Source organism: Panthera tigris, chromosome F2, assembly GCF_018350195.1.
Source record: "Panthera tigris isolate Pti1 chromosome F2, P.tigris_Pti1_mat1.1, whole genome shotgun sequence".
In the NCBI taxonomy this organism is placed as follows: Eukaryota; Metazoa; Chordata; class Mammalia; order Carnivora; family Felidae; genus Panthera; species Panthera tigris.
The window spans coordinates 78,311,513-78,334,436 of NC_056676.1; the positions used below are offsets into that span (position 1 = coordinate 78,311,513).

At 53.2% G+C, this 22,924-nt stretch overlaps 1 protein-coding gene across 1 annotated transcript in view; it reads right to left on the reverse strand.

Moving 5' to 3' along the window:
- The window catches only part of COL22A1 (collagen type XXII alpha 1 chain), a 257,921-nt gene extending 236,669 nt beyond the window's left edge, over window positions 1-21,252 (reverse strand). Inside the window, exons 1-2 of the mRNA XM_042973098.1 lie at window positions 20,926-21,252; window positions 53-191 (exon numbers count right to left, since the gene is read on the reverse strand). Coding sequence (XP_042829032.1) covers window positions 53-146 — 94 coding nt within the window. The 5' untranslated portion in view covers window positions 147-191; window positions 20,926-21,252. The remainder of the gene's footprint in view (window positions 1-52; window positions 192-20,925) is intronic.
- Between the last annotated feature and the right edge of the window lie 1,672 nt (window positions 21,253-22,924).

A 22,924-nucleotide genomic window follows, 5' to 3' on the forward strand; every position in this document is an offset into this window, starting at 1 on the left:
ACGCACAGCAGCTGCTCGGTGCCCGGTCTGGCACATTCTATGGTGTCCCCACCTGCCCTCTGGGCCCGACAGCCGCCGTCCCCGCTCCACAGCAACAGCAGCCACAGGAGGCAGGCCACGGCTCTCCCGCGCGTGGGAACATGCATCTCTCGGCCAGGAGGAGGCGGCACCAGGCTCTACGGGAACATACCCTGTGTGGACAAGACAACACCTTTAGAGAAGGGCCCCGGCCCGTGTGGGAGGGAGACTCCGCGCCCCCGCCGACCTCTCTCTCAGCCAACGGCGTGGCCCTCGTGCGAGCGAGCCCAGGACGCCTGCCCCGCGGGGGTCACCCAACCCTCCCTGCTTCCAGCCACCAGCAAACACGCACCGAGGACCTGCTGTCCCCGCGGGACTGTGCCTGGGCACCGGCACCACATTCTGATCGCAACCTCCACGTCGGGACGTGGAACAGGCGGGTTTTATTTGCCGATATGTTACCGGAGGACATCTTTGTACCTAAGCCTCTGCCCGCATGTAATTATTTCCTTAGGGCCCTCCATGAGATATCTTGAAAGGACCCTGACAGCAATGACCAAGCTTCTCTCTGGAGAGGCTGTACCGGCTCCCGCCAAGCGGGGGCATATGACGGAGCCCCTCACCGCATCCCTGGCGGCACGGACGTTACCATTCCCTCAGTCGTTGCCAACTCAGTAGGAGAGACCTTGTTTGGGTTTTTATTTTTCTTACTTTCAATGCATTTCTTTGCTCTATGACATTTACTAGCTAAGTGTATTTCTCCTGCGTACCTTATTTTCATGTGGATATCCGCTTCCAAAAGTATTTGTCACCGTTTAAGCCATGAGACAGGAAAGGGAAAACAGCTAATAGGATTCTGAGCTACTTATCAGTTGCCCTCCTGTGCCAGGTGCTGAGGGCGGGCAGGTGAAGGACTCTGAACCACCCTCCCCAAGGGCAATGACACCTGGGAGACAGGTGACACGTGGGCCAGGGCAAGACAGGATAAGAAACACCAGCACAGGGACGTTCAGGGGGTGACAGGAGCACCGGCAGGGGGTAGGGGGTGCTGTCACATGGTTATTTCAGGGGTAGGCCAGGACTCCTGGATGAGTGAGTGACACCCAAGCCAATTTTGGAAAACAGAGTAGGACTCCATCAGACAAGAGGCAGTTGATGATTTCAGGCAGAGGGAACAGCATGTGCAAAGTCCCAGAGGAGAGAGAAGGCAGGGCACATGGAGACGTCCCTGGCCACATGGACAGGTATGTGGGCCCTTCTCAGGACAGGTACCTGAATTCCCATGCTGGTCCCTGCCACCCTCAGAGCAAACTGCCCTCGTCTTGCCAGGGCACTAAAGGCCACCTCGCAAGTGCACAAGGTATACAACAGCCCAAATGACAATACCCCAAAAGGATGATACTCAGGAGGTGGCCATGGGAGCAAGAAGAAAGACACTTTCCCAAAATCGTATATGAAGGGGCAGAGGCCAAGGGTCAGGACCTGAGGGTCCAGGGGAAGAAGAGACACAGAGTCAGGGCAAGTCCCACGGGTGGCCCACCCTTCTCATCCTTCAAAGCTATATGAATGCACGGACTCGTCCTTGTTCTTCCTGTTGCCCAGAACCTAGAATAGTTCCCAGCACACAGTGGACATTTGACAAATAAATATTAGATTCAGTAGTGAGCCATGTGGTCATGTCATCTCGTCATCTCAGGTGGCCAGGAGCCATTCATTTGAAGAACATGGACATTTCAAAAAGCCATGAAAGTAACTGAATGGCTGCCATTGATTATCTGCCGTGTGCCAGGTACTTTCTGATTGTTGAGCGAACTCCTATGACCCTTCAAGGCAGGAATCATCATCCCCACGTGCCAAAGGAGGGGACTGAGATGGAGAAGATACCAGAGTCTGTCTCCAGGTCACCAGAGGATGGACCGGGACTGGAACCCCAGCGCCTTCTGGGCACTGAGCCCATTCTCTTTCCATGACCTCTGTGGATACATAAAATCCAAATATCACCACCAATTACTGAGCCATCATTTTTTAAAATGAAATAAGTAAGAATGTAGACGGAGGAGATAAATTGGTAACAGCCATAGTGTCCAGTGTTTTTCCAGGGCTCAAGAAATTTGATAATTTCCCTCATTGTGGAAACCAGGCTTCTTCCTCCCAAGTCATAGTCTCCAAGTTTCTAGAGGAATCTTGGTCACATAACTTCCCAAATACACACACAAATAAAGAGAAAACAACAAGCCAATGTCTCTTATGAACAAGATGCAAATGTACTTAATGGAAGACTAGAAAACTGAACTCAGTAGCACACTGAAAGGGTTATACACTGCCACCACGTGGGATTCAGCTCAGGAATGCAAGGCTGGTTCAACACTCACATGCCAACCCATGTGATGCACTCACCAGGAGAGCAAAGGACACACAGTGTCCCAACCAATACAGAAACACCTGACAACATCTAACTGCCTTTCACGATAAACACACTCAACACTCTAAGACAATAGGGAACCTTCTTCAGCATGATGAAGGCCACATACGAAACCCAGATAATAACACACCCTACCCCACAGCGGGTTGTTGTGAGGGACTGTCGTAGGAACTGAATAATAAAACTGCATGCAAAGCCCTTAGCCTGATGCCTGATGCCTCGACCGCTCTCAAGTCCACATGGCTGACATGAGCCAGAGCTGGGGCTTCAACCCAGCCCAGACCTTGAGGCCACCCGCCAAACAGGGTCCCTGCAGCTGGGCCGAGCCTGGCCCCGGTTGAGAGCCTCAGAGCTGTCCACACGGTGCCTCTCCATCCTTACAATGACTGCAAGGGGCGGGTGTCGACATCCCCCTTTACAAGCTGAGGCTGAGAACAGGGGACATATCCCGGGCACACCCCACTGCCAAAGAGCAGGTGTGTGTGTGTGTGTGTGTGTGCGTGTGTGTGCGTGTGTGTGTGCGTGTGTGCACGCGTGTGCACACGTGTGTGTGAAAGGCCACCCAAGGCACTCAGAGACAATCACCCCTTGTCTGTAAGCTCCCCGGTGGGGTGGGGGGCATGTGTCCCCACCGTCCGTCTCAAAGGCCGGCTATTTTGCCCCATGTGGGGCCCAGTGAGTACTGGTTGGGCTGAGAATCCCCAGTCTGGGTGTTTCCCTCTCGAGAAAGGGCCGGGGAGAGCCTGCCGACTGTGTGCCCTGGAAGTGCGATGCCTTGGCCAACACCCTCCCTGAGGTCTCGGCAAACTCGCAAGCCGCACTGCTCCCCCACCTCCCAGCGATGAACCTGGCAGGTGCCCGCGGCCCAGACAACTTCGCTAGATGCACACGGCCAGTCATGACAGCTGGACTGGCCTCAGGCCGGAGGACACCGAACATGCCCTCTCCTGCTGGAACCGTAACAAGTACCACACCAGGTGAGGGCCTCACAGGTTAAGAGCCCAGAGTATCCAAACAGCAGGTATCAGGAGCTTCCGTGTGCTGTGTGAGAAACAGCACCCAGGGCTCAGCCACCTGCCTGTGACTCCACCGCTCAGGGCCGGGATGCGGTCCCAGGGCAATCTGACCAGAGGCCAGGCTCCTAATGGCTCGGGTGGAGCTGGAGAAACCTGGCTGGAGAAACACTTAACTACTTAAGTAAAGACACAGCGTGGGCAAACAAGCAAAGGATACAGTCAATGAAACCAAATTCTGATCACCCAGCTTACAGGAAAGAAAAGAAGGACAGGGCGTCCGGGCGGCTCAGTCGGTTGAGCACCCGACTTTAGGTCATGATCTCGTGGTCAGTGAGTTCAAGCCCTGAATCAGGCTCTGTGCTGACTGCTCAGAGCCTGGAGCCTGCTTCGGATTCTGCGTCTCCCTCTATCTCTGCCCCTCCCCTGCTCACACTCTGTTCTGTCTCTCAAAAATGAACAAACGTTTTTAAAAAATTGAAGAAAAAAAAAAAAAAAAAAGAAGAGAAGGACATAAAGGGCAAAAGCAGGGAAGAAAGCTGATAATAACCAGAGGGAAGAGAATTTGGGTAAATCAGTCTACTAACTGATTTTCAAATGCTGACCCAGCCTTAGATACCTGATAAAGCCCACTTGGCTAGAGTGTATACCTCTTCTTGTCTATATGTTCGTATTCAATCGGCTAATATTTTGTTAGGGCCTTTTGCATCTATGTTCATGAGAGATATTGGTCTGTCTTTTTCTTTTCTTGGAATGTCTTTGCCTGGTTTTGGGACTGCAGTGATATTGGCTTCAGGCGGTGAGCTAGGAAATGTTCCCTATGCTTCTTTCCTCTGGAAGAGATTGCAGAGGACATGGTGGCCTTCTGCCCAGGAATACCTGGAATGTTCATGGCAAAATACCCCCTGAGGTGGGCAGATTCTGGTATGGAGTCCCGGCTTTCCTCCTTAGCCATATGAATGACCATTTTATCCTTATAAAATGGGGGCGATATCTACATCAGCGGGGTGCTGTGAGGGTTCCGCAAAATGCTTTCTGGGAAGGTGCCAGCACAGACCAAGCATGCAGAAAAGCTGGGGTTTGGGGGAGCCCATCTCCTTGCCTTCCCCAGCCAACCTCAGGTGGCAGTCCCAGAAAGCAAGGGTGCCATGATTCCATCTCTCTCTCTCTCCCTCCCTCTCTCTCTCTCTCCAGTCTCTGAGCTCTCTCCAGGGCCCAGCTGCCCAGCTGGCATGATGTAGGCCACACCCTGTCCCTGGGAGGCAGAGCTCGGCCATTAGCCTCCAAAAGTCCAGCAATTAATTTGCTGAGCAGAGTTCTTGCCACCAGCCAGCCGATTGCCATAGTAACCAGTGTTCCCTATTCAGGCTCCCAGGGGGGGATAGGAGGGGGAGACACTGAGCAGAACACAATTTAAAGGAAGAAAATGAGATTTGGTGCATTGGAGGGCAGCCCTGGCAGAGAGCACACTGGGTCTGCACAGAGGGTCTGGCAGCTGCCCGCTGCGGGGGAGGGGCCGGGTGGACGGGGGGCACTGCTGACATGTTGCCAGGGTGACAGGCGATGCTCTGGGCAGGAATCCAGTGGAGACACAGAAGCATGGCACGAGGAGTCCAACCACTGAGCTCTGAGGTCCCAGGGCCCTTCTGCAGGGCTGTGGGGAAGAGGGAGCCAGATGGCTTGCTCTCTGCAAGGCTGTTCGAGAGCCCAAATAGGGAAGCCAGGGGAGCACTGGAAAGCCTGCATCTTAGATTCAAACTTGGCTCTGTGTGACCCGGAGGGAGTCCTCCTCAGTCAACAAATCCGTACAGAGTACCTCTCGTCCACTGGGAACCATCGGGGGCACTGGCTTCTCCCGGGGCAGCAAGCATGATGACGAAGCTTCTTGACCAGAATTCTTCCTAGCTGTGCAAACCAAGGGTGTCAGTTAACCTCTCTGGACCTCAGCCCTTTCATGTAAGATCGGTATACCCAAGTGACAGGAAGCATTAACTGAGTGACTCCATGTAAAAAGCTTAGAACCATACCTGACCACAGTGAGTGCTTAAGGCACGCTATTTTTGTGATTTTCCAATCCTTTGTCTCCTCACCTATAAGATGGGAACGATATCCCCTCCTTCGTGGATCTGTAGAGAAGATGAGGCGATGGGTGTGATAATCTTTTATAAAGTGAAATGCTGGCCAACATTGCCACAGTCAATGTTGAGGGGAGATTCTCAGTCTGAGCTAATGTTAGCACTTACTAAGGTGCCAGGCCCGTGGGATAGGATACTCTGCGCAGGGACTGCAGCCTAATGGTGGAGACAGACAAACGAGAAGATGCTTACATTTCCCTGCAGTCAGAGCTCTGGTAGAAGGAAGGACAAGCACTGACCTCAGGCCCGGGAGGTCAGCGGAGGCTTCCTGGAGGAGGTGATGTCTGAGCTGAGCCTGGGAAGGTGAGAGGAGAGTAGCCAGGAGGACAAGGGTTGCCTGCACCAGGAATGGATGGTCTCCCTTCGAGGATCACTCGTGGGATAAGCAAGGGGGGCAGTATTTTGCAGGCGGGAATGAAAGCTAAAGGAGAAGGTAAGGGTTTATGGAGAGGCAGGTATTTAGGTTTGAGGACAGAGTGTTCATAAGACCACCTAGGGACTTGTGTGGTGCCCAGAGCAAGGGGCCAGACCGCCTGGAGAACTCCTGGGACCAGTGGAAGCTCTCAGGCACAGGAATGGACATCCATCCTGCAGAGTGCCAGGTGGAGCGGCGGGGGGGGGGGGGGGGAGGGGGGCGTGAGGAGGGCGGTGCAGGGCCAAGTAAGAGACGCAGACCACCTCCCCTGGGATGACTGCAGATGCCATGATAAGGGTGACCAGCAGGGAGCAGAGGGGAGAGAGGAGAACTTGGGGGTGGGGAGCCCAGACTCCCAGTTTAAGCACTGGAGCTGGTCACTGCGGGTCGCGGGCATGAGGGGCTCCCCCTGGACTGAGTCTGAGGCACCAGAAGGGAGCCAGGTGGAGAAGCCAAAGACAGACAGGCAACTGAGTCTAGAGCTCGGAAGAGAAAGTGGGGCTGGGGACACCCCCAGAAAGGTGGACAGGGTGGGGGTGGTCACAGCTCTGGGGTATAGCAAGAGAATTCTCCCACCTCCGATTCTGCGTGGGCCCCTTCCCCTTACACCTAGGAATGGAAGTGGACACACCAGGGCACCTCTGTATTTCTGCTCTCTTCTCCGATCCAGTATTTTTATGGGACTTCTATGCTGAGCACTGTGTACGGGGCACTTTTAACTACACAACAATGCCGACAAACTCCAAGAGCATGAAAAGCCACAGAGTACATGAAAATATTAGCAGAAGACGCACCTGATGAGGAACCGCTACCAAAATATACAAAGAACGCTTGAAATTCAACAATAAGAAACCAAACAACCTGATTTTAAAAATTGGTCAACGGGGACACCTGGGTGGCCCAGTTAGTTAAGCGTCAGACTCTGGATTTCAGCTCAGGTCATGATCCCAGGGTCATGGGATTGAGCCCCGAGTCAGGCTCCAAGCTAAGCATGAAGCCTGCTTAAGAGTCTCTCTTCCTCTCCCTCGCTCTCTGCCCCTCCCTCACTTGCGCGCTCTCTAAAATAAAGTTAAAAATTATTTTAACAAATGGGAGGCTGTTCTTACCAGGCCCTTCACCAAAGAAGATGCACAGACGGCAAGTAACCACACGGAAAGAAGCTCCACGTCACGCAGCATCAGAAAACTGTAAAATACGAGATCCCGGCACACACCTCTGGGCGTGGCCGGAGCATGCGCACGGACAGCACCTGTCGGGGAGGCCGAGCAACAGGGGTGCGCGCTCGGGAACAGGGACGCGCGCACTCACGGCTCCTGGGGACGCAGAACGGCGCAGTCACCTTGGGAAACAGTTCGGGGGTTTCTCACAAACCGAACGAGCTCTTCCCAGGTGATCCAGTAATCAGGCTCGCTGGCATTTACCCAAAGGAGCTGAAAACTTCTGTCCACGCGAGAACCTGCACGTGGATGTTTACAGCAGCCGCATTCATCACTGTCAAAGCTTGGAATCCCTCAAGATGCCCTTCAGCAGGTGAACAGGTAAGTAAACTGTGGCGCAGACAATGGAATACTATTTGGCGCTAAAAAGAAACGAGCTCTCAAGGCATGAAAACACACGGAGGGACCCTAAATGCATATCAGGAAGTGAAAGAAACCCATCTGCAAAGGCTACACACGGTATGACTCCAACTCTGTGACATTCTGGAAAAGTCAATAAAAATTTAAAAAATTTTAGGGACACCTGAGTGGCTCAGTCAGTTCAGCATCTGACTTCGGCTTAGGTCATGATCTTATGGTTCATGAGTTCAAGCCCCACATCAGGCTCTGTGCTGACAGCTCAGAGCCTGGAGCCTCCTTCAGATTCTGTGTCTCCCTCTCTCTGCCCTTCCCCTGCTCTCTCTCTCTCTCTCTCTCTCTCTCAAAACTAAACATTAAAGAAATTTTTTAATTAAAAAAAAAAACCCTACAGAATGGCAGCTGAGCCAACTGTGTTTGTGGTAATGACGGGCAACCATACAAAGGCACAATGAGACAAGAGGTAGACTGAGTCAGCACCATGCTGGTGGTTTCACTTGCATTGTTTTAGGTCGTCCTAACAAGCCGGCAAGGGGGTCTCAAGTTCAGGAGAGTTAAGGACTGTGCCGCGGATCACACGGCCAGGAGGTGACAGAACTGGGGTTAAATCCCGGGCCACTGTGCTCCTAGATTCAGTGTCTGTGTCACTGGACCAGAGAGGGGACCGGTCCCCGTCCTCCAGAGAACAGCAGCGTGTGACCAGGTGCCTCGTGGGAGAGGAGACAAGGAAGGGACCCAGCCCGCAGGAGACTTGTCCTGCCATTGGGCAAGAACATGTGTCCAGTCATGTGTCCTCCTCAGTCAGGCATCCCAAGATGTAAATGGAACCCGCTCAACCCCACCCCGCCAAAGCACAGGATCCCTCTGACTGAAGGAGACAGAACTGGAGGAGGGACGTGGTTTCCTTCTTTATGCTGTGGAATCCGCAGAGATTTCCTATCTGTTATTTTGTTCCCCCTAACAAGAGGCGAGATGCCAGTGGTTTCTCTCCCAGTTGCTAAAATCTGTGAATGAAACTCAAGCTCTGTCTATTCTTTGAACAATAAATATTTCTTAAACTGGTCCCCGAAGGGCGTGGAAGGCAATCCTCACCCAGAGGCCGGAGCCCGCTGCTTCACTCTCCTGCACGGTCCGCGGCCGTCGATTCACTAACTCAGCAAGTACTTCCCGAGTCCCGGCTACGTGCCAGGCATTGTTTTAATCATTGGGTCAGAGCAATATCCCTGCCTCCCTGGATCCTGCTTTCCAGGAAAAGAGGAGAAAACTAACCCAGGAAACAAGTACCAATAGGGTTTCAGAGAATAACTGATTTGAACACAGTGGGGTCAAGGGATAGATGACTTGGGTAGGACATTTTTTACTCTTTGTGAAAGGACAGTCTCTGAGGTGGGGACACTGAACAGAGATCTGAATAATGGGAAGGAGCCAGACATCCAGAAAGAGGGGTGCAGGGAGGGGTAAAAGGCCTCCATCAGTTCCTGGACTCCGAAACTAACAGCCTGGGAAGTGGTCCCAGCCCTCAAACACCTGCCCCCCACCTCATCATCTGCACCTGCTCCCAAGAACCCAGTGAGGGGGTGGGCAGCTGCGTGGCTCAGTCGGTTAAGTGTCCAACTTCGGCTCAGGTCATGATCTCGCGATTCGTGGGTTCAAGCCCCACGTCGGGCTCTGTGCCGACAGCTCGGAGCCTGGAGCCTGCTTCGGATTCTGTGTCTCCCTCTGTCTCTCTCTGCCCCTCCCCTGCTCACGCTCTGTCTCTGTCTCTCTCTCACAAAAATAAGCAAACATTGAAAAAATTTTAAAAAGAAAGGGACTTTGATTAGGCACAGCTGAGAGCAAAGATGGGGAACAGAAACCGGTGTCGTTCCCACATACCAGCAAGTTTCAGTTGTCCAAAGATGGCTTCTTTAGCATTAGTACTATTTTTTTTTAATTTTCTGAAGTTTTTTTTTTTTAATTTATTTTTGAGAGAGAGAGAGAGAGAGAGAGCGAGCGAGAGGAAGACACAGAATCCAAAGCAGGCTCCAGGCTCTGAGCTGTCGGCACAGAGCCCGACGCGGGGCTCGAACTCACAAATGTGAGAGCATGACCTCAGCTGAAGTCAGACGCTCAACTGAATGAGCCACCCCGGGGCCCCACATTATTACTATTAATCACCTCCTGCATCTGCCTGCAGGTCTGGCAGGTAAACAGGAAACACGCTGCCCCCCTCCAGCCCCCTCAAGGTTGGTGGACATTCCCAGAGAGAAGGGATCCGAACGTGAGGTCCAGTAAGTGTCTGAGCACCACTCACACAGCAGGTGCACAGCATGGACATCCATCTACTCAGTCCCACGGAAGCCCCTAATAGCCTCATGTGCTCAGAGTTACTGTCCCGTTTCACAGACTGGAATCCCCAGCCCACGACATTGCTCGAGGCCCTGTGGTTATTAATGGCAGAGGCTGGATTCCCATTCTGGGCCACCCAATCCAGGGGTTACCGGCTGCCTCTGGAAGGAAACCAAGAGGTAAGCGGGAAGGTCGGTCCAGGGCAGACGGGGGCCCCTGAAGCCCAGTGCTTTGAGTTTTGTGCTTAAAATTACACACAGGGAAATGCTCATTGACTTTGAATCGTATTTTCAGTTCCACAAAGATGCCGAACCTAAAGGATTTTAGGGGACGGGTGCCTGAGTGGCTTAGTCGGTTAAGTGTCTGACTCGTGATTTTGGCCCAGGTCATGATCTCACGATTAGTAGCTTTGGGCCCTGCATCGGGCTCTGTGCTGACAGTGTGGAGCCTGCTTGGGATTCTCTCGCTTTCTCCTTCTCTCTGCCCCTCCCCCACTTGTTCTCTCTCCCTCTCTCTCCCCTCACCCCCTGGCCCCAATAAAAGTAAATAAACTTTAAGAAAACAAAGTTTTAGGGGAGCTGGGAGAGAAGGGCCATATAATCGGGCACCCTGGGACCACTCCCGTCTGTCCCCTGAGCCCCTGCACCCCAGGGATTGTCTCCTGCCTGGCCCCACCACTGCTTTCCCTCCTAGACTCCCTTCCTCTGGTAGCAGAATTCACCTCTCGCTTTTGCAGAAACTGCCCTCCTACCCTCTGTTGATGTGGTTCACGTGGGGGAACCCCACGTGCCTGGCCAGTGGGGAGGCAGCAAACCAGACCAGCATAGGCTTCCCATCGGCACCCTGGGTGCTGGAATGCGACAGGGGTCAAACATGTAATCAAGCGGGGCCATCTCTGGGAGCTCTGCTGGCGTGTCCGGAGAGGGGTACGTTCCTAAGGCAAGCGCAAAGTATAGAGATGCTGGAGGCCATTTGCCGTGACCCGGGGGATCCTGATGGAGAACGAAGCCATACACCAAGGGGAAGGAGACGACACCCGTCACCTGGCCACCTACCCCAGTGTTGTCCAGAGTCCAGAGGCACCACAGCTGTGATGTCTGAAGCAAACGCTTCCCCACCTCACTTCTCAAACTCCAGCCCATCCGCGCCGAGGCTCCTTCCCTCGCAAAGCACAGAGCAGGTGCGTGTGCTTAACCAGGCCAGCAGGTGCGGCCCCCGCTTGCCCGAACCCAGTCAGCCTCCCACACGCAGCCTCCCCGGTTCCTTAACCGTCGTCCTCCCTCCGCATCTTGCCTCTTCTTCTCCTCCTTTCAGCTCTGATTCTCCACCCAGTTTAGACCGCTTTCCGAGAATTACCCAGTTGAGCCTCCCCTCCGGGGCTGACTTCCAAAGTCCATCCAGATCCCTCACCCAGCGTCCCTTCTGGGCCAACAGGGCAGCACAGACAGGGGACCGCCCTCCCTTCAGCCGGAGGAGATGCTCTTTCACACGCTCCATTAGTTCATCCAGCATCTTAGAGCTGTCACGACCCTGTTTTTACGTCTTCCACATCCTCAGGACTGAACTGTTCCCCATTTTTAAGTTTCTTTTGTTTCCTTTTTTCCCCTCTGAATACACCGCCTCGGGTCATTTCACAAGACACAGTCTCGGATTACAGGGTCCTGAGGACACAGAAAGATATTTCTGTTTAACTTATTTTGAGCAGCGTCTGGTCTGATGAAGCAATGGGTATAAATAGTGCAAGGCACCCACACTGATTCTGGAGGTGGCGTCCCCAGCAGGCTCCCCTCTTCCTGGGGGACAGTCGTGAAGCCCTGGGGATGGGAGACAGTTGGGTGCCTGGGAGAGCTGTGGACCGTGGGGCCAGAGCAACTGTGCTCTGCCCCCGGGTCCACCACTGCCGAGCCACGTGCTCTGAGCTCCTGTCTCCCAGCCCGCCTGTAACCTCACCCCCCAGCTCCGGAGCCATTCGAGTCCCCAGCTCAGCACCCTAAAATGAAAATGGTGGCCATAAGAACAAACACCAAAACCAAAACAACAACAACAACAAAAGCTGCCAGCACTCCACTAAAGGAAGTTATCCTCATCAGAGAACCCTTTCCAGCATTTACTCCATGCCAGTGGTTGTCTCTGCAGAACCACAGCATCTGGCTCGAGACCTCGGTCTGAGAGGGGTGCACCCCAATGTCTGCTCCAGCCCCCCACTCTGCTGCCCTCTTCCACACGCAGGCAGGTGTAGACGTCCCAGAAACGGGGGCTCGTGACTCTGCAAGGTACCCTGCACACCTCTAAGGTCAAGGTGCTAGAACAGGAGGAGTCTGAGAGGTGTTAGCCATCTCTGGATGGGGAAGCTGAGGGAAAGGGCGGCTGCCAAGTGGCGATCAGGGGGGCATGGTCTCCCCCAGGTGGGCTCCAGCAAGAGGGCTGTTGGGAGCCCCCACCTGTGGAGACCCTGTCATCTCTGATCCCCACTCTGCCCGAGGGCACACAGTCCCCCCAAGCTCTGAGGACAGTGTCCCTTCTGAGAAGGAGACCCTTACACCTGGACCAGACTATAAATTCCCATGTTACACTCTTGAGTTTGCAGAGGGTGTGCTCACCCTCAGCACAGGTATCATCGGATGAGACAGGTCCGTTCCTATCATTTCCTAGCACAAAGTCTTCTCTTCATGGCCCTTTTCAGTTTGGCTCCAACCTCCTTTTCCAGGTTCACGGCCCCCACACCCAACCTCATGAAGCTTACCCTCCAACCTCAAGGACTTCTCTCTCTTCCTTGTACACACCAGAATTTTCTTTTCCTAACTCTCTGACATTGCCTCAGATGATGTCTTTTCCTTGCCAGGCAGACTCCTACTCATGCTTCAAAGCCCAGCTTATATGCTTCCTCCTCCAGGAAGCCTTCCCTGATTTCCCAGGCAGGAAGTGTGTCACTATCTTTTCTAGGCTCCCACAAACCCCTGAATTTTAGCACCCCACAAGTGGCATTAAAATTGACCTACTAGGGACACCTGGGTGGCTCAGTCAGTTGAGCATCTGACTCTTGGTATCGGCTCAGGTTATGATCTCATTGTCATGAGAATGAGCCTCCCATCAGGCTCTGCACTGAGTATGGAGCCTACTCGGGATTCTCTCTCTCTCTCTCTCTCTCTCTCCTTCTGCCATTCCCCCCTTCCCAAGATAAATAACGATTTTTTTAAAAGTGACCTACTTAGAGGCCACCTGGCTGGCTCAGTCAGTAGAGCATGGGACTCAATCTCAGGGTTGTGAGTTTAAGCCCCACACTGGATACAGTGACTACTTAAAAATAAAAAAAATCTTAAAATAAAATAAATCTTAAAATAAAATAAAATAAAATAAAATAAAAAATAAAATAAATAAAATAAAATAAAATATAAAATAAAATAAAATAAAATAAAATAAAATAAAAATAAAAGTTGACCTGCTTATTGGTCTGTGCTTTCCACCGGGCTCCTCAGACTTAGGGATCATGTCTCTGGTCTCTCTTCCTCCCTGCCTGGAATGCTGACAGGCACACGGCAGGCCCTCCATGTATCAATGCAACAGAAACAAACCAATCCACAGATCGAGTGTGTAAACTACATTTAACTCTGTACTTCACCTCATTAGTAATGGGGAGATCTCTTTTATGTTTTTAAAATTTTTTTTTTTAATAATCCTGAGCCTCCTACTGAAGCCTATGGATTCACACAGGAGTTACCCTTTGCCTACTCGCTAAGAGTGTTTCTCTTTGCCCAAGGTACTGCCACAGACCCCCACCAGTCGCTGTGATTCTGCAGGCACGAGCATGGGAGGAAGGCCAGGGATGCACGGGGTGGCCCCAGGAATCTGCAGGGTCACTTCTCTTTCCAGGGAACTGATTCACAAACACCCCAACATGCCAGAGGTCTCCGAGCTGACATGGTACTGGGATCTCCAGCTCGGTTCCTAAAGGAGCCCCGTGGCTTTGGCATCACGGCGCTGAGACCCCAAGACAGAGCTGAGCGGAAGCCCCAGAACGCCTCTCCTTCCAGGGACCTGTGGGAGGAGCTGCCTTCCCTGCCTCTGTGCTTGGCTGTGCCTGGCAAAGCCGGGCTGTGGACACGTCGTCGGACCGGAGCCTGCAGCAGGGCGGACGGAAGAGAAGCCTCTGGAGAAGCTGTGTTGGAGCCAAGGGCCACCGCGAACCCGCCCTCTTTCCTTCCCACCTGGAAGACCAATCAGGCATGGCTGATGGAAACTTGGCAATGAGGACTCACCCACCCACTCACCCCTTTTCCCCTCCGTGTGTTGGCCTCCTCGTTCATTGTTTCATCGAAGCTGCCCACGTGCCCCCCATCCACGCAGTCATGCGTCTCCGCACCGCCCCCACCACTCACCGGCACGAAGGCTCACTCGTGCCACAAGCACTGTATCCCCCGCCCGCCCAAGGCCCCGCCAGAGTCCCCGACATGGAGACCCACAGGCAGAGTTTCTGCCTCTGGGACGGTGCACGTAGGGCACGGCCTGGAGGGGGAGCACATCAGTGAGAAAGAGCATATGGCGAATTCTCCTCTTTCCTTAAGACTCAGCATCGCTGTTACCCATCCTGGGAGCCTTACATCAAACCCCGGCCCTGGTAAGTCACACTCTGACACAGAGGAGACCAGAGAGAGGAGTAGTGAGGAGTAGTGTGGCGCAACCTGCAGCAGAGGCTTCTGCTCTTATCTGGTCCCTTGTCCTTGGGCTGGTCGCGGAACCTCTCTGGGCGTCTCCTCGTACATAAAGTGATCGCCGAATAGCTCCAGGCTTGCTGAAGCTCCCCAGGGCGGGGCTGGGGGTACATAAACCCTCAGGGCCAGTGTGTGCGTTGTAGGAGTATTTGGTGCGTGGTAAGCGGTCGATTGTTGGGGGGAAGCGTTCTTCTGTCCTTCCCAGCACAGAGCACCCCGAACCGTCACCCTTAGCACACGGAGCAGCCTGGCGTCAGGGCCGTGTTGTGTTCGCCCTTCAGCCCCTAAGCACGCCTAGCATTCAGAGCGGGACGAACAGTAACTGGGCGGACCCCTGTGGGAAGAGCTAGTGTGAACTGGCCAAGCTAAGACACAAGGAATTCCAGACATCTATATTTACATTCGCGGCACACAGCTGCCGAATCACTTTAGGGAGGAGGTGATCAAGGGGTTCCGGCACTTTCTTCCTTGGTCTAAGAACAAGCTAGTGGCTGGACGGGAGTCCTGGGGCCACTATGACCTTGTAAAGGTAGGAAGTTGACCTACCAGCAGCTAAGGACGTCAGCCCTGCTCACCCACTATAGATCCCTGGGCCCTGGGCCGACACTCATTATGCTCTCTGGGCTCCTTCTCTGGGCTCCTGCACAGAGATGTTCTAAATGGTGCTGCAAACCACGCAGATAGCAAATAGGAGGGCCAAATTCACACATGAGCCAGACCTACTCCCACCAACACAGGCCGGTCCCTGGGCTCAGTGCGGGCCTCAAAAATGCACAGCTGCCAGACCTGCCTGGTCGTCGGACAGAGCTCGCCCTGAGCCCCAGCTGTTGGGTACACCTGTGTAAGGCACTGTGCCAGATGGCGGCAGTATCCCTCTGACTTTTCCAACTCCGATATTTCATTCACTCAGCGAACTGTGACTTAAATTAAATTGTGATTGATCCAATACCTACCACACGCCACGCACTTGATTAACACCATTTTGAAATTACTCTGTTCCACAAAGATTTTGTTGAGCTCCTACTATGCCCAGCATTGTGTAGACACTGGTAGTTCATAGAAAAATAAAGCGGAACCCATGATCTCAAGGAACTCCTTGCCTGGCGGTAGAAACAGACAAGCCCATCGTGGGCTATAGCGGTGGACGACGAGGAGTTGGGCTGCTGCGGTCAGGGTGGACCAAAGAATCCAACACGCACGGAGAGCCCAAGGTTACTTGCTCACAGCAGCTTGGGAGCAAAGGAAAAAAGTTGGCTTGCCATTAGGTGTTTCTCCAGAGACCTGGAAGCAATCCACCCAGGGCCTCATTCTGTCCATCACTTTTGCTGAAAGCAAATGGAACCCCTGCACCACTGCCCCGTGGGCTCCCAGCAAGCATTAGACCAAGCAAAACAAAATACAATTCAACCTTTCAATTATTAATGGAGTACTTCCTATGAGCCAGACATTGTGCTACAGAAACACGTTTTAGAATTCATTGTTACTGCTCCTGAATTGTTCAAACACCGGGTCTTGATTCATGTATATGTTTGGATATAATGTTATAAAAGGATATTTGCCACAATGTTACTATTGGTTAAGGCAGGGTGCAGGGGTTTGCCAATATTGCCTCACTTGTAACAATATGCTTTTATTACTTTTATAATTGAAACCATCCTAATGAGAAAACATTTTTTTTTTTTTTTTAAGTAAAAAGAGCTTCCAAATGGTATATCTGCCTCTTTGGATGAATTCCATACATTTACCTTAGACACTCAGTCTGGAATTTTGGTTAAGGGCATGAGCTGTGTGCCAAGATGTGGGTTTGAATCCCAATTCTACTGCAGCTTACTAACTGCGAGACAGTCCTAAGCCTCAGTTTGTCCATCTGTACAAGGGGTAAGAGCACAGCCAATTCACAGGAGTAAATGATGGAAGTCAGAATGCCGAGCCCCCAGCCTGGGGCCAATTGGCACTCAATCTCAGATAGGCTCAGGGGGCACTTTGGTTTTGTTTTTACACAGCTCAAAAAAAATGTCACAGGAAATGGGATCTAAGTTATGCCAAGTAGCTCCAAAAACACACAGTAGGGACTGACAGACGGAAGTGGTAGGGAGAGCTTCCATTTCAATAAAAGGAAGACTTTTTAACCAGATACTCCACGATGCGTTTCAGGCTGCCGTGGGAAGCAGCGATTCCGCTGTCCAGGGAGGGGGGCCAAGGGAAGGTGGCCAGAGACGTGGGATGCAGTCAGCAGATAAGGAGGTCGGGCGAGGTGGCTCTGATGCTCAGTGCACAGTGTTCAGATGAGAGCGCCCTCAGAAGGGGTGATTATCTGGCAAAGCCCTGTGCAGTCGCTCTGAATCCATAATCACAAACAAGATAACAGTTGTTTAATTTTTAAGTGACACTTTGTTTTGCTGTTTAGGCCACTTGGCTCTTTCTTGTTTTTTTGGACTCAGGAGCAGACTGCCCCCCAGCAACTTGGCGAAGCAGGCGGTCAAGGCCAGTTCCCGCGTCCGGGATAAGCCAGTATGTAGTTAGAGCAGAGACTTCTCCCTTGAGTTAGTTCCAGCCAAAAGATGGTGTAAATCCCTTCTTTCCCCTGTATTTTACTATGAACCAAACTGAAAAAAATTTAAATGATACTCTCACATCCACCAGAACACAGCCAGAATTAACTAGAAGGAACAAGCTTCCAGGGACCGGGAGTTTACTGGCTGCGGCACTCAGCCTCCGTAGTGGGCAGTAGGATGGAGCTCAGCCGTCAGATGGCTTTGTCACAGAATGATCCCGGCGTCTTCGCGAGCACAGCGCTGGGAGGCCCACCCTCCACATGTCCCCTGGGCCTCTACCAATACCTCCTTTATTCTGTGCTGTGACATTACCTGGTATTCAGCCTCTCGCGAATGCTCAGTCCTGATATCTCCCGAAAACACTGAAACACCCACATGCTTTGGCCCAGAAACCCTAGTCCTTGGGAATGATCTGAGCATGTCCTGGCCACGTGGAGGAAGCCACGTGCACAAAGATGCCCACGGCCGTAGCAAGGGGGGATGGTTAGCTCATCCACTTGAAGGAATTTCAAGAAGCAATACAAAATGGTACCAACCCTGTCCCACACCTGCATGCATGTACACACACACACGTGTGCACACCCACAGCTGCACAATGCCGAACCCTGGGCAGGAAGACCAAAGGGTCAACCCCTCTGTGTGCTGGGACCCCAGGAGACCTGTGTTTGAGACCCACTTCTCGAAATACAAAGCAGGGAAGCCACTCCTGTTTTCCTGGACTCTGTTTCCTCATCTGTAAAATGGGGGCGGGGATCCCAATTCCCCCCTTCTCACCAGATCTTGTCCTTCCTTGATCTTCTAGTTATTTGTGTCAGGCAACCTGGCATGTATTCAATTCCTCAGTAGTGGATTGGCTACAAATTCCCAGGGACCTTTCCCACCCTAAAAAATCACCTTGGGCTCATTTTCTGGCTCCTCTTGTGGGCCTGCATCAGTAAGGATGGGCCCTTTTGAGGGCACGTTTTCCCAGCATGTGGAAACAGGTCTTTGTAGAAGTGACAAGGGGCTCTGATGCCCCAGAAGTGGCTCTGAGTCCTGACGCCTCGTCTTCTCTCCACCTGGCCTCAGGTAAGTCAATCACAGGTCCTTTCTCTCTCTGTTTATAAAACCGAGACATGAATGACACACAGGGTTCACAGTTCCGGCCCTCAGTGACCACACAAGCTGGGTCAGCCTTCATCAGCAGCAGCAGCAGCAGGACTGAAGGGAGAGAGGAGGCAGGAGAGGACTAGCGGAATTTTGAGGACAGAGAGGAAACACTCAGGAAGTGTAAGATCTCAGGCTGGGAAAAGACTGAATATACACCAGGCCCAAGCGTCTAAGGTCCAGCCCAACCCTCCACCAGCCATGTGAAATGGCCATCCAACCTTTGTTTAAACACCTACAGTACTGGGGGACCCCCACCCCCCCACCCCCGCCGAATGGCTCCCTCTGTCTCTGCACAGCTCTCCCTCCTGGGCTGGAATCCAGCGTCCAGCAAACTTCCCTCACTAGGACCAAGAGAGAAGATCAACTATGTCTTGTACAGGACATTCCTGCAGGCCACCATGGCCACCCCGCACTGGATGACCTTTCTAACAGTGGCAATCGCCCTTCCACACGAGCCGTGGCTTCTGTTCCCAGGAATCCTGGTTTCTCCCCCTCTGAAACCACTTCCGCTTATCAACAACCCTCCTAGAATGGAATCAGGGAGGGAGAACCCGGCTCATCCAGTCCAGAGCCGGAAAACTCCAGTGTCCGAGGAGACCCTGCTCTGGTCACACAGACAGTCGTGGACAAGCAGAGGGCATCCACCTGGCTAAAGGGGACAGGTGCTCTGACTGTATGCAAGGGACAAGTTGTCCCGTCTTCTTGTTTTTCAAGAAAAGACAAAGATTAAGATTTGCACGTAAAATCTGCCGAACAACTTCCTGGCAAGCAATTCAATCAAGTTTAAATTAAAATCAAGTTCACAACTCTGTGGCTGGATCAGCCTGTGAGCTGTTTACTTAACCATTTTGTAGATGTGGAAAGGCTCTTCTAGACATGTGATGAAATCTGGAAGATTTTTGAGAGAGAGAGCGAGCGCACAAGCAGGGGAGGGGCGGAGAGAGAGAAAGGGGGACAGAGGATCCAAGAGGGGCTCTGTGATGACAGCATAGAGCCCAAGATGGGGCTCGAACTCACGAGCCGCGAGATCATGACCTGAGCCGAAGTTGGACGCTTAACTGACTGAGCCCCCCAGGTGCCCCTGTTCTGAAAATTGTAAAGGCCCCCCGGATGCCCTAGAGTCACTCCCGTGTCCCCGGAAAGAAACTCTTCATCTCTTCCAGTCTCTGGCCTTGCATGAGAGGCCCAACAACAAGGTGACGACTGCCCAAAGTCACAGTCAGACCCTGAGTAGCAGAGTGACAAGGAATTCTAGGACGGGGCATTGGTGCTGCCTCCCCAGGGCTGACAAGCAGAAGCCGCTGAGATGGGCAGCGTGCCTACCTCGTGCCCGGCTCTCCCAGAACGGTCCTTCGCACCCCTTCTATCACCTCCATGTGGAAGATGAGGAAACTGAGGCTCGTGTGGACAGTCCCCAGCTCAGGCAGCCGCGTAAAGCAACAGGGTTGTGAGTGGAAGGGAAGGGCAGCCGCGCAGCTTGGCCTCACCTGCACCTGCTGCACAGCCAGGCAGCGCGCTCCTCTCAGCCTGCCTCTGACTACGCAGAAGCCCTGGGGAATTTAGAACCTTCCTGCAACAGTGCAGTGAACTAAATAAACTAGAAGGGGTCCCAAGGTTCTCCCCAAAGCCGGGGGGTTCTCACAGGCAGGTGCCTGGCTGTCTGGGGTTTTGCTGGGCATAAACCATCAATGAGACGGATCTGGGGCTGGAATAGCCCTGCGCAGGGTCACAGGTGTGGGACAGGTGTGGGGCAGGTGCCGGAAGGTGGCCAGGAGCAGAATGAAGTGCTGGGGAGAGGGATCCAGCAGACCCCCAGGACTGGCCGAGGGGGCGGCACCTTCTTCGGGGCGGGGGATACCCTAGTCAGCGTGGCCCCTGCCGTCTCAGAGTTTCCACGGGAATAGGGAGAAGTGGGGCACATGCTACAATTAAACCACTAACTCAAGTTACCCTTCCCAACCTGAGACAGGAAACTCTGGCCTGCTGCGTTGGATGACACACAGGACAAAGGACAAAAACGGCGCCCCTGGGTTCGAGACCACGAAGAGAGAGATAATAAACTGCTCAGATAGGAGAGAGATCCAAATTTCCACCAAAAAGGCAGAGTTCCCTGAAAATACTACAAAACCGAAGGTAAGCTACTCTCCCTTCCCTGCTGTGTCAATTTTCCTTTCCTTCCCCCCGCCCCCCTCCTTAATTTTTTTACTCCAAATTTCTTACTGGAAAGTTGGAAGAGGCTGAGCTATCTCCACAACTTTATAAAAGCAGCAGCTTGGAAATGGGTCTCTGCATCTGACACACTGCAGGCACCTCCGGGCTCCTTCCTGCCTCCTGGAGCTGCTCACCTCAAATCAGACGGGTAGGTTCTCACTGACTTGCCTTCATTTTGCCCTGAAGTCCGCAAAGCACAGACCCGGCAGCTCAGGACTGAGGTCCCCCCCAAACAGCTTAACATTCAAGCTCCAGGAGGAAACAGCTCAGTTCGGAGAGGGCACTCTCCCCAGCTCCAGGCACCCACTGCTATTCCATCAACACCATGGGGAGACCGAGTAAGTCTGGAGCCCCGTGACCTCCGGCAGCCTCCAGGGAAGAGAACACGGGACTTACCTGCCAGGGCAGAAGCTGAAAACGATGCCAGCTAGGGTTCCAGTCCAGGGCAGGAATTCACCGGAAGCAGTGTCCTCGAAGGAGCCAGCCCCAGGCGGCCCCCTCCTGGGGGGTGGAGGGGTCACAGGGCAGCGACCCCTCTCACTCTGCCCCCCACCAAAAAAAATCTAGCAATCTCAGTCTTGAGATAAGGCTTGTAACAAGTCCGGGGGCACGGGTGCCTAGAAAGAGCTAGTTTTAAGACCAATAACTAAAGAAATAAAGTAAAAAGGTAAGGCTTGGAACTTGGAAAATAAAACAGAAAGTGCCGGACAAACACACACATAAGGAGAGGGGACACAGGTCCTCCGGGAGAAGTGCAGCGGCGGCGGCAGCCAGCCCAGCTGCTGCCCAAGAACAAAGCTGCTCGGTCCCCCCAGGGGCAAAGTGGCCGGCGGTGGGAGCCCCCAGCTCGCAGCGCGGAGGGAGGAGCGGGCGGTGGGCGGGCTCGGGAGGAGGGCCGGCGGGAGGGGCGGCGGCCGGGAGGACCGCGGTCTGTGCCCCGGGGGGCGGGAGCCAAGCCCGCGGGAGGGTGCGCCCTGCGGGAAGGGGCCGGGGCAGCTCGGCTTCCAGGCGGTGAGGAGGCCGCCCTAGGAAGCCCGGGACAGGGGCTGACAACTCCCTGTCCAGTTATAGACTCCACCGGATATTTTGGTCCCTTTTACAGCCTACAGCCGGGTCTGAAATAGCCCCCCTCCCCTCCCCACTAAGCAGCAGCTGCGGCCACTTTGGAAAGTTTAGAGGGGCAGAGGGGCGGGGCGGAGGGTCTGGCTTTGCCCTTTGTCCTGCCAGGAGAGCCCCACACCTGTCCCAGCACCCACCTGCCTCTTCCTACAGGTGGCCCTGTTTCCTGGCCGGCTCTGCGTCCTGGGGGAGGGGGGGAATCCATGTCCTTATTATTACATGAGGACCTGGAAGGCCGAGAGAACCTCTGTCACCTGCCAGGATCTCCCCGGAAGAGGGGGGCGGGAGCCAGGTAGGTCTGAGGAGAAGCAAAGATTTGATCAACACAGTCAGCATTGCTAAGAGTCACTGCAAGGCGTCAGAAGGATGTTGAAGCAGGACCTAGGCGCCTCTCCTGTTTCAATTTTTGGAACACCATGAACTCTTGACTTTTGTCAGTTGCACCTCCACCATCTTCCAGAAGGCTTTCTTCTACTTTGTACTGGAATAGAAATAATGTTAACACTGGTTAGCTAACGAGCCAATCTTGTATCACATAGTTTCACTCCGCCCTTGTGGGGTTGGCCCTTAAAAGCCTGCCCTCTTCCCAGGAGCACACTTTGTAGACTTTTTGTCTCTGGGGTTGCAAATAAACACTTCTGGTTTTTTCACAGCCTCTCCTTGGTCCACAGAATACTTCCGGTTCCTTTTAATGCGCTTCCCAGCCTCTGAACAGGTGCTGGCCGAGGGGGTTCTTTTACATTTTCTTTCTGACCTCTGTTCCTAAAAATGGCCCAGGCACGAGTAAATTGAACTAGATGAGAGCATGGTTTAATCTGGATGACCTCCTCCATCCTCCCCCCACCCAGTCAGACTCCTAAACTCCGGGGCATCTTTATTTGGCTGCTTGCTTGGTAGTATTTAATAAACAGGCAGTATGGGGCTCATTTGTGACCACCCAGGGAATTCTCAACAATCCAGCCCCATCCTTCTTCTCCGGTGTTATTTTCCAGCTGCCCGTAACAGTTCACTCCACACCTGGTTACTGAGCGCTGCTTGGTGCCCAGCAGAGTGTCAGGTGCAGGCTAAATGGAGCAGAGGAGGCCTGCTGGTGAAACCAGACCCTGATGCGGGTTGCTGACGGGCTGAGACAGGTGCCCTGCTTATCAGAGGCACAGGTAAGGCAGAGAAGAGCGTGATGGCACATTCACTTCTCGGCTGTGACATGCCCAGTGTGTGCCCCGACCGACCGTCCAGGTGCTGGGTGGATTTGTTACAGGTAGTAGAAACCAGGCCG